Below are 14,544 nucleotides of genomic sequence, written 5' to 3' on the forward strand. Positions count from 1 at the left end.
GTTCTGTTTAGGGGGTCACGAAGTCCAACTTAAAATACTGACATCCAGGAGGTGGAGCCTTGAATTTCACCTATTAAAGTTTTACATTTGACCAACGACATTCACACTTTCACGCTCACTCGGCACCCTGATCGTATCATCACACAAAACATCACACTGCTCCGCGCTTAGTCGTAAAGTCTTATGAGAACAAAATGCAGGTGTGTTCCAAATACTTTCCCCCGGACTGTTTTACCAACGGGGGCCAATGCAACAATATTTTTCAGATGACATTGTGAGATTTACAGTCCACAGTTTGGTTTCCTAACATTATTTGTATTTTGTATGAATTTGCTGTTATTGACACACTGAATTGATGCCAAAAATAAACAAAACTAGTAAGATTAACGTGGTGGTTACAATAAGGTGGAAAGTGGAGCTAACCACAGGGCTAAGTTAACATGCTAATGCCATGTTAGACATGCTTCTGATATTTGGTTCACGGACACTCTGAGCATGTCTGTATGTTAGTTTGTATGTTAACCGACTGGTGTTTAGCTGTAGTGGTGTTTTCTGTTTGCCGTGTGTGCTACCGTAGAACAGTAGGCTAACAGATTTAGCCTGTTTTCTGCTAACTGTCACAGCTTTACTACGTCTTTGTGTAAAAATCTGATGACATATTTTAGTATTTAGTGCTTTGATGTTTGTGGCTTGAGCTTCAAGGTCAACAGTATGGACTGATGTAGGTTCAGAGCGCCACACTGCGGTACTGATAGACTCAACGGTTGCAGAGGCAACTATGAGACCCTGAGATGAATTAGTCAATTAAGTTGGGAAGTGGAGCTGATTGACGTATATCTGATCCGAGTTCAGATAGTGCAATGCAGTGTGATTTGTAGTATCAATGGTGTGCACACAAAATATTTGCATGCAAATTCTGATCGTTATAAAATATTATCTTGTGGGCTGTAAACAATACAGTTTGAGTTTGACATGTCTGATCTACACCATAAATATGCACATATGTGTGCTCTAGTCACATGCTGTTGATAAGTCTTCAGTTCACGACACAGCTGTGTACTTGGTCTTGCTAACATCGTTGAATGCCCACCTCGTTATCAAGGTACTTTAATCCTGCTACTTTAGTGAAGTGCTCTTTGATGAAGTCACCATCTGACAAAGGTACCTTTACTGCCTGCTCTAACTGGGCACCAGTGTAAGCCTGACATTTAGTTTCACAGTGTTGGCCTATATTATCGTTCATTACATATTAAAGTTCTTTCATTACAGCAACAATCCCATTGCATATCAGACACATTTCCCATTGTTTTCTGTGAAGACATTGGTAAATTCTGCAATAGCTTTGGTGAGAGCAACTAAAATGAAGTGAAATGTATACTCTACATGTGCTATACAGGAAACATGTGCTAAGGACAATACTGAATGCAACGTGTTAACATGCACTTAGGTTCTCCTGTTATAGTTCAATTAATTCAATAATTTGTTTTTGTTTTTTTCACGTGCATGTAAACTACACTGTGTTGTGGTCTTACTCCACCTCTGTCTGAGCCAAAAAGTTGCACTCGAACATACCACAAAGACTGCAGCCAACGACCAGGTGGTATGTCTGCTCCCTCGTACGTTCTGTCATTAAGAGGAAATAACTCTTCATACCAGTAGGTGGCAGTAGGACAGCTACAAACACTCACACAAACTAACAGTTCGCACATTCACATTCAAATCATCTAGAATGAATAAACTGTAGACCAACTGAAGAGGTATGACTATGACTATGATATATTCTCTGACTACGTCCTGTTTTATTTCAGCAATATTACAGCAATATTGAATATTGTATTGTATATACCTCCTATTCATTGATAAATGCCATGTTGCCTCTGTACTTCCTGGTCGAGCACTCTGAACCTTTCTTACTATTCTGAGTTTGCCTGGCCCCGAGCAAGTTTGCCAGTTGTACATTTTTGTGGACTGCTTTTTGGATTTGTCTTTCTGCCTGTCACTTTTCTGTCTCATTTGTCCGATGCACTGGCAAACACCACAGATCTTCCACATTGTTTTCGTCTGGTGTCTGCAACTGAGACCTCACTAACTGTGTGAAGATTTTTCACCATGCAACAAAAGCAGGTGAACTCTTTTCATTACTGTCCAGTGGATGGTGCTGTTGACTTATACAAAAACATGGACCGAGCCCTCCTGCTGCTATGAAACTGGGTATAAAGTGCATTAAAAGACATTGCATATATTAACAGTATAAAATGTGAGTTTTGGCGCCTTGATAGCAACAGAGTTGGAAAGTACCTTTGACTAAAGTGAAGTAAAGAAAAGCAATCTAATCATTTCTGCCGTTGTTAGATTACAGACACATCTGCCTTCCCAGTAACGACAAGACACAGGGTCTTGAGCTCTTGAGCTTGATGACAACGTTGGTGTTTATGCAGCATTGAAAGAGTTAATGCTATTTTATCTTGCACTCATAGTCTTTGCATGTTCTTTCTAAGAGGAGCAAATGAATGCACACATATATGAAAATAGTGCAAATATAAGTTTAGTCATGTCTAATGTTTGTACCTGTTCGTTGTGCAACACAATCTTGAACTGTGTTTCAAGTACAAGTATCATGTCTGATAGTAGAACTGTGCTTGAGGGTGTTGAAATGAAAATGGATGAGACTGTACATCATGACACCCTCTATGTGTAAGTTTAAAAGGGTCACAAAGGGAGCTACCACAGCTTCCAGTACCACATCGAGCCCAAGGTGCTCAACTTGACCCCAGAGAATAGGGTCGTCTTTAAATGATTCGATTCTGCAGGGCCACATTTCTTACAGCTTGAACAGTTGGTGAAAGTGTTTCAAATCCCTCTGTGGTTGTAGTCGTTAAGTTTTATAAATCAGTAAATTGATTGTTTGCCAAATCTGTCTTGTGTCTGCATGTACAAACGTTATGTGTGACAGTACAACGACACTTACGGGGGATGAAAAGAAGAAGAAAGTGAATCCTTGTGCACAGGACTTTGTGTATATACAGTATGTTTGTCTTGCATGTGCATTCTGCAACTACACTTCATATGCATCTAAACTCTCCATCTAAGAAAACTAGGTGTATCTAAACGTGGACCACATTTATAGTCTAGTTTCGATTAATGTCATTTTATCTAGTACATAGAGTCCTGGAAAGTTCTCCCAGCAACTTCATTTTTACATTAGTGTAAATTGCCTGCAATCCTGTCTGCTGGTAATTTTAACTATAATAATAATAATAATAATGTAAAACAATCATTCTCCCAGTCTCTCTTTCTCCCGCTGTGTAGATACATGCTGACACTGTACACTGCGGTAAAGCTTTGATGACTACTCTAAATGACACTATCTACTGGCTTCATGCACACCACAAAATAAATAAATAAATAAATAAAAATCTCACTTCTTCCCACTCACTTTATGACTCAGCTGGTTCTTGACTACTACCATGACTACGTGAGCAGTCATGGCTATTTACAAGCAGCGTTATCTAAACCAAGAAAACCAAGTGTGAATGCAAATGTGGGTGTTCATATCCTTGTATCAATGTTCATTTTGTTTTTGCATGCTCTCTTGCTTAGATAGACAAATGAATGCATACATACAGTATAGATAAAATGCATAGATATTACTGAACTGTATTTCATGACACTGCCTGTGTGGAAATTTGAAAAGGGTCACAGAGGGAGAGACACTTGTACATAAATTAATTATTTACTGATAGTCTCTCATGTTTGTATGTACGAGCATTATGTGTGACAGTACAACTATGCTTACAGGTGATGAAAAGAAGAAGAAAGCAGTTCAGCAACATTCTGCACGGAAAGCCTGGCTAATATGTTAGGCTTAGCAGGAAAATCAACAACTGTGTTGCTGGGAACAACGTCACAGGAAAGACCTATCAGGAGTACATTGTTATCCGGGCTTGAGGTGAGTGAACAGCCTTATTCCCTTACCTGAAGTCTACACTCAGAGCTCCATGCCGGTAACAAAGGACAACATCCCCACAAAGGAGGACTTATGAGAATGATCCTACCTCAGTGACCTTCAGTTACCACAGATAGTCTCTGATGTTGACCTACTCATTGGCATGAATGCAGCAAATGTGATGGAACCCTGGCAGGTGATCAACTCACAAGGAAGCGGGCCCTACACTGTAAGAACCCTGTTAGGATGGGTGATTAACGGCCCACTAGGAGGAAGCAGCAGTAAAGGTGTGGACAAGGCCCCAGTGACTGCCAATAGGATCTCCTTGGTTGATCTGCAGGAACTTCTGGTGAGACAATACGACACTGATTTCAATGAAAAGGTCTATGATGAAAAAAATATGATGTCAGTGGAGGACAAAAGGTTCCTGAACATTGCTAATGAATCGATTAAAGTCAAGGAGGTTCATTATTGCATAAATTTACCTTTTAAAACAGATAAGATCCTAATGCCTAACAATCGTGAGATTGCAGAGCAATGCCTTTTGAGTCTAAAAAGAAAGTTCAAAAGAGATCCAAAGTAACAAAGGGAGTATGCTGACTTCCTTGGCGATGTCATTCAAAAAGTCTATCTTGAAATTGTTCCCCAAGCACAAGTGAACAGAACTGATGGGAAAGTTTGGTATATACCTCATCATGGGGAGAAAACAATCAGGGTCGTTTTTAATTGTGGTGCATCATCCCAGGGGACATCCCTCAACTCTGAACTACTCCAACACATGCAGCTTTCCTCCTGAAGTAACAAGTACAATCGTGGAAAATTTTTATGTGGATCACTGCTTAAAATCTGTGCCCACCGAACAGGAAGCAGTGAAGCTGATCTCAAACCTCACCACAGTCTGTCATAAGGGAGGATTACATTTGGCAAAGTGGATAAACAATAGCAGAGCTGTCCTTGCTGCTGTCCCACCAGAAGACAGAGCTAAGGAGGTAAAAGAGTTGGACTTAAGCGAAGATCAATTGCCCATGGAACGAGCCTTAGGACTTCAGTGGTGTGTACAACATGACGCTTTCAAGTTCAACATCACCATTAGCAACCGTGCACATACCAGAAGGGGCATCCTATCAGTCGTAAGCTCTATATATGATCCCATAGGCTTTCTATGTCCACTTATCTTGCCAGTCAAATTACTGTTGCAGGAACTGTGCCGACAGAACTTTGGATGGGATGGAACCATTCCCCACATGCTAGTGGAGCAGTGGACAAAGTGAACCAGCAGTCTATCACAGCTTGCAGACTTTGAAGTTCCTCGCTGTTTCAAGCTGAAGGATTTTGGTGAGTTAGTGCACAGCCAGATACACCACTTCTCTGATGCTAGCAAGCTAGGCTATGGAACAGTCGGTTACCTCAGAATGACAAATACACAAGGAAAGGTCCATGTAGCATTCCTGATAGGCAAGGCAAGAGTAGCTCCTTTAAAGCGGCAGACCATCCCAAGACTTGAGTTAGCTGCAGCATCTTTATCAGTCAAAGTGGACAGACTGCTCAAAGCAGAATTACCACCACCAACAGACAAATGTGTGTTTTGGTCTGACAATACCTCTGTCATAAAATACATCTCAAATGATCACTCTCGCTACCACACCTATGTTGCCAATAGGACATCTAGAATTAGAGAAGCCACACAACTGTCCCAGTGAAGACATGTTGGCACAAAGCTAAACCCTGCTGGTGACTGCTCTAGAGGTGCGAGTGCAGAAAGGTTCATGCAAATCATCAGTGGACCAGAGTTTCTCTGGTCATCAGAAGAGGAATGGCCAAATGAACCAGTACGCCGTATTCAACTTTGTGCTGACCCAGAGGTCAGGAAGTCCATAACAGTGAACTCAATTCTGCAGACCTGTGAGGAAAGGCCCACAGACAGGCTACTCAATTACTTTTCAGACTGTGGCATGGATCGGGAAGGTGAAGGATGCATTAAAACACAAGATAAAAGACAGAAAGCACCAGAAGAACACAACAAGAAACATACTGCAACCAGAATGTATACAAGGTTGGTTAAGGATAACATGAAAGGATCAATAACAGTTGGCGATCTAAAAAAAAGCAGAGAATGCAATACTTACATAAGTACAGAGACAAAGTTTCCCACAGGAGATCAAGATGCTGCAGGGGGGAGCATCCAGTGTGAAAAAAGGCAGCAGCATCTACAGGCTGGATCCAATGTTGGATGTTGGCATCCTCAGAGTGGGTGGGCGCTTGAGAAGAACGGCAATGCCAGAGGAAAGGAAACACCCTGCCATTCTGGCCAAAGACCACCACGTGTCCACTCTGATCCTTCGCCACATCCATATTGAAACTGGAAATGGAGGAAGGAATCATATGTTATCCCAGGTACGAAAATCACACTGGATTACTAATTGTAACTCTGCTGCACGAAAGGTTCTCTCTCACTGTGTGACCTACAGATAGGACAGAACTAGGCTCGGTGAACAATAGATGGCTGACCTGCCAAGTGAAAGACTTGCTGTGGATTTACCACCATTCTCAAACGTTGGTCATGACTACTTCGGCCCTTTTGAGGTGCGGAGAGGAAGAATCACCCTAAAAAGGTGTGGCGTCATCTTTACCTGCAATGACCAGCTGAGCCGAGCATTTGGAAATGGCCTGTTCTTAACCACAGACTCATGCATCAATGCCATAAGAAGATTTCTGTGTCAAAGAGGTCAGGCACAGCACATAAGATCAGACGATGGCACTAACCTTGAAGGTGCAGAGAGAGAATTGAGAGAAGTGCTGAAGACTTTACACCAAAGAAAGTTCTACCAAACTATAATGAAAGAAGGAGTTCAGTGGAGCTTCAATCCCTCCACTGCCTCTCACCACAGTGGGTTCTGGGAGCGCCTCATCAGAATGATAAGGCATGTCTTGAAGCAGCAAACATTAGACAAAGAAGGCCTAACCACTGTTTTCTGTGAAGTTGAAGTAATTCTAAACAGCCGGCCTATTACAAAAGTAACTGATGATCCTCAAGATTTAGAGTCCAAAATGTATACTCTACATTGACTATACAGTAAACATATGAACTAAGGACAGTTTGTACCAAATGCAGCCTTCATTAGAACAGACACACCAAACTGGCAACCAAAGTGTTGTGGTCTTCCTCCACCTCTGTCTGTTGCACTTGAGCATACCACAAAGACTGCAGCCAACGACCAGGTGGTATGGCTGCTACCACATACATTCTGCTTCTAAGAGGAAATAACTCTTCATACCAGTAGGTGGCAGTAGGACAGCTACAAACACTCATAAGAGTTAACACATTCACATTCAAATGTACAAAGATTTCCATTTCAACATAATTATCTAGAATGAATAAACTGTAGACCAACTGAAGAGGTATGACTATGATGACCCACATATTCTTTGACTACGGTTTTATTTCAGCAATATTATAGCAATATTGAATATTGTATTGTATATACCTCCTATTCATTGATAATTGCCATGTTGCCTCTGTACTTCCTGGTCGAGCACTCTGAACCTTTCTTACTATTCTGAGTTTGCCTGGCCCTTAGCAAGTTTGCCAGTCGTACATTTTTGTGGACTGCTTTTTGGATTTGTCTTTCTGCCTGCCACTTTTCTGTGACTTTTCTTTAGCAACAGAGTTGGAAAGTACCTTTGACTTAGGGAAGTAAAGAAAAGCAATCTAATCATTTCTGCTGTTGTTAGATCACAGACATATCTGCCTTCCCTGTAACGACAAGACACAGGGTCTTGAGCTCTTGAGTTCAATGACAACGTTGGTGTGTGTGCAGCATTGAAAGAGTTAATGCTATTTTATCTTGCACTCGTAGTCTTTGCATGTTCTTTCTAAAAGGAGCAAATGAATGCACACATATATGAAAATAGTGCAAATATAAGTTTAGTCATGTCTAATGTTTATACCTGTTTGTTGTGCAACACAATCTTGAACTGTGTTTCAAGTACAATTATCATGTCTGATAGTAGAACTGTGCTTGAGGGTGTTGAAATGAAAATGGATGAGACTGTACATCATGACACCCTCTATGTGTAAGTTTGAAAAGGGTCACAAAGGGAGCTACCACAGCTTCCAGCACCACATCGAGCCCAAGGTGCTCAACTTGACCCCAGAGGATAGGGTCGTCTTTAAATGATTTGATTCTGCAGGGCCACATTTCTTATAGCTTGAACAGTTGGTGAAAGTGTTTCAAATCCTTCTGTGGTTGTAGCCGTTAAGTTTTATAAATCAGTACATGGAATATTTACCAAATCTCTCTTATGTCTGCATGTACAAACGTTATATGTGACAGTACAACTATACTTACGGGTGATGAAAAGAAGAAGAAAGTGAATCCTTGTGCACAGGACTTTGTGTATATACAGTATGTTCGTCATGCATGTGCATCCTGCAACTACACTTCACATGCATGACTATTAATAGTCAAATTCATCTAAACTCTCCATCTGAGAAAACTAGGCGTATCTAAATAACACTATCTACAGGATTCATGCACATTCTCGCACCTAAAGCCTAAATTAATAAGCAGCTTCAACTAAACCAAGAAAACCAAGTGCTAATGCAGATGTGGGCGTTGATATCCTGGTATCTATGTTCATTTATCTTGCACTTATTGATTTTGCATGTTGTCTTTCTTAGATGGACAAATTAATGCATACAAACAGTATAGATAAAATGTATAGATATAAGTTGTGTCTAATGTTTGCTATTCACTCTGCTTTTCAGTGGCTCCTTCCATCTGAATGGCTGTGTAATGGAGCAACTTAAATTGTACGTTTGTGTAAAATTGCCTGTAATCTTGTTTGCTGCTAATTAGAATTATAATAATAATGTAAAACAATCATTCTTCCAACCTCTCTTTCTCTCACTGTGTAGATACATGTTGCCACTGCACACTGTAGGAAAGTTTTGATGACTGCTCTACAAAAAAAAAAAAATCTTGACACATTAGTTTAGTTTATGGTGTCGACTTATGTTGTCACCATAACCCTTTGCCCACCCTATTTGATTTAAATCTCTTCCTTTTCTTTAGGTTTCACTTCCATGCACTCACAGTGTGACTCCTCTGATTGTCATGTGCTTAATTACCATCTCTCCAAAGCTTCGTACTTGTGGGGATTCAGTTGTTTGTTACATCTAAACCACAATATCACAAAGAAAAATAACAACTTGCAGGTTTCGTATTTGCTGATGCTTTATTGCTTGAAGTAGGAACAAAGCGCAAGAAAACATTAAAAGCTTAATGATGCTAGGAACTCCCAAAGAAAATGTGAATTAAATATGAGAACTTTGAAACACACCTAATAATATTTGTTGCTGAAACTTTGGTCATGGCCAAACTTTTCTACGCTTTATATATGGGATTATTGCTGGCATTGTTGGCATTGCTGTCATTGCTAGGTAACTTAGCAGAGGCCTCAATGTCAAGACAATCCTTGACGTCTGTATCTGACAGTCCATTGATGGTGGCTGTGCAGGTTTTTATCGAAGTGATGGCCTTGATTTCTCCTCCTAGAGACACTTGTGTGATGTAATGTGTACCATATGTGTCAATCAAATTGTGATATAATTGCACAGTTGCAGGGGAATAGGAGGGAAGGGACTTCACAGCTGATTCAAACTCATGGCTCAATGGAGGATTTTTTGCCAGTCTGTAGCTGTGGAGCACGGAGAGTTATTAAATAAGTTACCATTCATCACAGGTAAAAATAGCTGCCATTGTGGGCAATTTTCCAGAGCAGATTCAAATAAAACATATCTGACCTTTTACTCACCCATAGTAGCTACAGTGGACTGAATGACGAAAGAAGGAGTAGTGGTCTTGTTTAGACTTTTTCATGGCAAACGTCGATTCTCTGGAGTGGGAACCTCCCAAACCAACTCCAACAGTGACAGAATGATTTACAGGGATCGACATCTGTATGAAAGTGTAAGAGACAGTAAGAGATGAACAAATGCCATTGAGAAAAGAAACAAAAGTTCTACACTGCAAACATTTAACTACAGTTTACCCATATGTTGAAGTTAATGATATTAAGAGAATGGATGACTTCAGGGTCTTACCTTGGCTCTCAACAGCACACTCTGTTCAGTAGATTTCAGTCTCTGATCTTTATTAGGTGGAGGTGGAGTCTTGATTGCCAAGGTGATTGTCGCAAATATTACACATCTCAATTTGAATACAGTTAACAACCACTGTAACACCCACAAAAAGTCCTTCAGTTTTACTCTCTTCACACCAGTCTGTTGTTTTATAGCGACACTTAGAGTAAGCGAGTACTGTAAACATTCACAGTATTTTAAAAATAGAATAAAGATTCAAATGCATTATACTTAAACGAGAACATTCACACCAAATGTGTTCTGTATACTATTTGTAAATATTAACCATTATATAGTGTACATCACTAAAGTTTGCCCAGGACACTGAACAAACTAGAACTAGACAAAAATGTCCTGGACCACAGAATAATTTCCTGATGAGCTTTGTTGAGTCAGGCATTTGTCAAGGTGTTGTTTCGTATTTCTAATATTACTAGTCTGTACATTCCTCATTGCATTTAATTTTGTAAATGACATTGCTTTGTTTTCTCTTGGATGTTTTGTATTTAGTGTGTGTTACCAGATTTGTAGTGAACAGGAAGTGGTTGTCCATCTCATAGAGCATGACAGTGTTTGTCTTGTATTTCTCCTCCTTCTCTGTCCAATCTGGGATATTTTTTCTTGTGCTTTTCACAAAAGGCCAGTTTGGATATCCACATGTTATAAGTGTTTGTCTGATGTGTTTTTGTTCCATCTCCTTACCTTTTGTCCTTGTAGGTACAGTCCTGTGTGTTTCCTTTATCCTTTATAAACATGTTGCACAAGTGTTACTCAAACTATTTCCACTGATGTCTCTACACTTGTCAATATATTAGTGTGTTTTTTAACTGGAAGAAGAATGGCAATTGGCGTTCATTAAATTTGACAGTTAAACTGTGAGGATGGACACTGGTCTCTTCACTGGGAGTATTTTTATTTGCTCAGTATTTCATATGGTCTGTTCTTCACACAGTTTCTCCATTCCCCCTTTGACCACAGTCTTTTACTGAAATGACTTTCACTTCCTTCATCTTAGGTTTTGTTGTCAGTTAGTTCCTCCCACTCATTTTATGACTCGTGTTGTGGATTTCTTTAGATGTCGGTTATAATACAATTGTTCATTGTTACATACAAATGACTATTTTTTGCCCATTTTTTCTAAACTTTATTTCTAAAAGATATCTTATCCCTGTAGGGCACCTTGTTTAGGAAAGACACTTGAGAAAATTAAATGTATTTAATCCATTCAGTTGCTCAACTGCAGTGGCTTCAAAGGTTGGATCATCAACTTTTCTACTTATGAATATTTATATATATGTTACAAATAGACCGCAAAATTACACACAAACCCACAAATGAGACAAACACATGTATTGTCTTTGCTGATGCTTTATTGTCATATGTTGTAAAAATAGAAGAAGGAAGCATAAAACAGTGGATTAGAATTCTAGGTTCCACCAAATGAACATTTTGGGGAACCTAATTATATTTGCAGAAACAGGTCAGAGAAAGAATGCTATGAACTACAAGTAAATATTTACTGTTAAATCAAATCCTTATTCACCTCATCTCACATCAACAGCTGCCTCAACCTGACTCACTGACTGATTTGGCAGATGAAGTGCCAGTACCTCCAGCAAGGACCCCATTTCTGGTGTAGAAGACCTTGGCCAAGAGTGCATTCATGGGAGAGGGATCATAATCCTGACACTGGTCACCACCAAGACTTGGTGCACACTCCACAATGTAGGAGAAGAAGAAGGTACCATGATTTAACATGCAGCTATCTGTCCTTGTCCCACTATACAGATCAAATGAACACTCACCAAGCAGGTCTCTGTTCCAGTAAGTGTCCTCATCATAAATACGGAACCTGAGTTTGTTTTTCATGTCAATAGTAACTGGTCCAAACTGAAACTTCTCATGCCATTTAGGATTGTCATTATTCAAGATAATAGCAGTACGCTTTGTCTGGTCACCATATTTAACCTCCACTGAACCATCTGTCTGAGTGATTCTGTCACCATACAAACCCTGTGCATAAAGATTGAATACCGTTAATGTAGCCAGACCTTTCTTAGCAGGACAGCAGTTTGACTTCACAGTCTGGCTACCAGTACAGACACAAGCACAAGGATCTCTTTTGTTAGACCTGTGACCAATCTTACAACTTTCTGAACATTTATGCAACACTGCATTTTTCTTGATGTACTTCTCCACCTCTTGCTTCAGTCCAGACCTGGCAGGATGACTACTTGGTAGTATGGTGTGCAGAGGCTTTAAGTTATATCGAACAACATCAGGAATTGATTTCAGACCGTCAATCCAATTTTTATAGACAGAGAAAGAGAGTCCCTGAAAGAGGACATCGGCTCCATCAATGTGTCCACCGATCACCTCTGTGCTCCGCTCATTAAATGTGTTGCTGAAACTTTGGCCTAACTTTTTCTTATCTTGACAGTGTTTGGTCATGGCCTTAATCCTGGCAGTGCTGGCAAAGCTAGCGGAGGCCTCAACTTCAAGACAATCCTTGACCTCTGTTTCCGACAGTCCATTGATGGTGGCTGCGCAGGTTTTCACAGAAGTGATGGCCTTGATTTCTCCTCCTAGAGACACTTGTGTGATGTAATGTGTACCATATGTGTCAATCAAATCGTGATACAATTGCACAGTTGCAGGGGAATAGGAGGGAAGGGAATTCACAGCTGAGTCAAACTCATGGCTCAATGGAGGATTTGTTGCCAGTCTGTAGCTGTGGATTACAGAGAGTTATTAAATAAGTTACCATTTATCACAGATAATTTATTTTAGGAAAAAATAGCTGCCATTGTGGGTAACTTTCCAGATCAGATCCAAATAAAACATATATTTGTCCATTTACTCACCTATAGTAGCTACAGTGGACTGAATGACGAAAGAAGGAGTAGCGGTCTTGTTTGGATTTCTGCATGGCAAGCATTGATTCTCTGGAGTGGGAACCTCCCAAACTAACCCCAACAGTGTCAGAAGAATCTACAGAGATGTCAAGGCCAACTTTCCAGTCATTGGACACAGATGATGTGGAATCATTGACAAGGGTCTCAACAGAATCATAGGCTGTGCTGGAGACTGTTAAACTGCATTTGGGGAGGACTCTCCAATCCAGCACAGCGACCGGGACCTTCTGTTTCACTTGATTCATGTAGGTGTTACTGTACAACCTGCAAGTGCCGTCTCCAAGTTTCCACGATTCAGTGTCGATGACATAGGCGCCTTTCCTCTTCATTGTGACGATGTCAAAGCCTTCTCCACCCAGATTGTAACCAGGGACAAAGGGAGCCTTTTCACACTCCTGTGGTGTACCAATGTAGCTAACAGTGGACGGAAGACACTGAGGGCTCCATGCCCAGTACAGAAAAATGAAAAGCCACAGCCTTGACATCTGTATGAAAGTGTAAGAGATAGTAAGAGATGAACAAATGGCATCGAGAAAAGAAACAAAAGTTCTACACTGCCAGCATTTAACTACAATTTATCCATACGCTGAAGTAAATGATATTAAGAGAATGGATGACTTCAGGGCCTTACCTTGGCTGTCCACAGCACACTCTGTTCTTTAGATTTCGGTCTCTGATCTTTATTAGGTGGAGGTGGAGTCTTGATTGCCAAGGTGATTGTCGCAAATATCACACATCTCAAACTGACTACATTTAACAACCACTGTAACGCCCACAAAATGTCTGTCATTTTTATTCCCTTCACACCAGTCTGTTGTTTTATGGTGACACTTAGAGGAACCAAGGAGTACTGTAAACATTCACAGTATTTTAAATATAGAATAAAGATTCAAATGCATTATACTTAAACAAGAACATTCACCGCAAATCTGTTCTGTATACTATTTGTAAATATTAACCATTATGTAGTGTACATTACTAAAATTTGCCCAGGACACTGAACAAACTCGAACCGCCTCTGTCAAGGTTCATTGTCTGTCTTTTATTTTGTGATCATGTTTTGAAGTTCCCTGTTTTATTTTGTCAAGTTATCTCGTTTCCTGTCTGTCCTGTCTCCTTGTGGTTGGTCATGTGTGTCTGGGTCATGTATTGTGTTTCCTGTTTTATTTTGTTAAGTTTCTGGGTTTCCTGTTAGTGCCTCCTTGTCTCGTGATTGTAAATTGGTTTCACATGCGTTGATTGCCCTCATGTGTCTCACCAGTGTCTTGTCATCCCTCAGTCCTCATGTGTATATATATCGGCCTGCCTTTCCCTTTGTTCCTTGTTGCATCCTTAATGTTAGCTCCATGTCTTCATGCCATGTTCCATGTTTCCACGTCATGTTCCAGTTTCCATGTTTCCATGTCATGTTGATTTCTTTTGATTTTTTCGATTTTGTATTTTCCTGCCATGCTTGCAGAGCATTTTGTTTGTTATTAAATACTTGTTTGAACTTCGTGCCTCATCTATCGTCCTGCATCTGAGTCCTCAACAACCCC

At 40.2% G+C, this 14,544-nt stretch overlaps 1 protein-coding gene across 1 annotated transcript; it reads right to left on the minus strand.

Annotated features, from left to right (window-relative positions):
* Nucleotides 1-11,453: 11,453 nt before the first annotated feature.
* Nucleotides 11,454-14,544, minus strand: LOC125004330 (perforin-1-like). The gene is made up of 3 exons (XM_047578859.1): nucleotides 13,638-14,544; nucleotides 12,956-13,491; nucleotides 11,454-12,822 (listed from the first exon to the last, which is right to left on the minus strand). Exons 1-3 carry the CDS (start codon nucleotides 13,794-13,796, stop codon nucleotides 11,658-11,660), a joined length of 1,860 nt encoding a protein of 619 aa, XP_047434815.1. The 5' UTR covers nucleotides 13,797-14,544; the 3' UTR covers nucleotides 11,454-11,657.

The sequence above is a fragment of the Mugil cephalus genome, chromosome 2, assembly GCF_022458985.1.
Source record: "Mugil cephalus isolate CIBA_MC_2020 chromosome 2, CIBA_Mcephalus_1.1, whole genome shotgun sequence".
Lineage (NCBI taxonomy): Eukaryota > Metazoa > Chordata > Actinopteri > Mugiliformes > Mugilidae > Mugil > Mugil cephalus.

Coding starts and splice junctions, on each gene's coding strand:
- LOC125004330 (XM_047578859.1), bottom strand. CDS start 13,796: ATGACAGACATTTTGTGGGCGTTACAGTGGTTGTTAAATGTAGTCAGT. Junction 13,492..13,637: donor GTGTGCTGTGGACAGCCAAG/GTAAGGCCCTGA, acceptor ACTTTCATACAG/ATGTCAAGGCTGTGGCTTTT. Junction 12,823..12,955: donor GTCCACTGTAGCTACTATAG/GTGAGTAAATGG, acceptor TGTAATCCACAG/CTACAGACTGGCAACAAATC.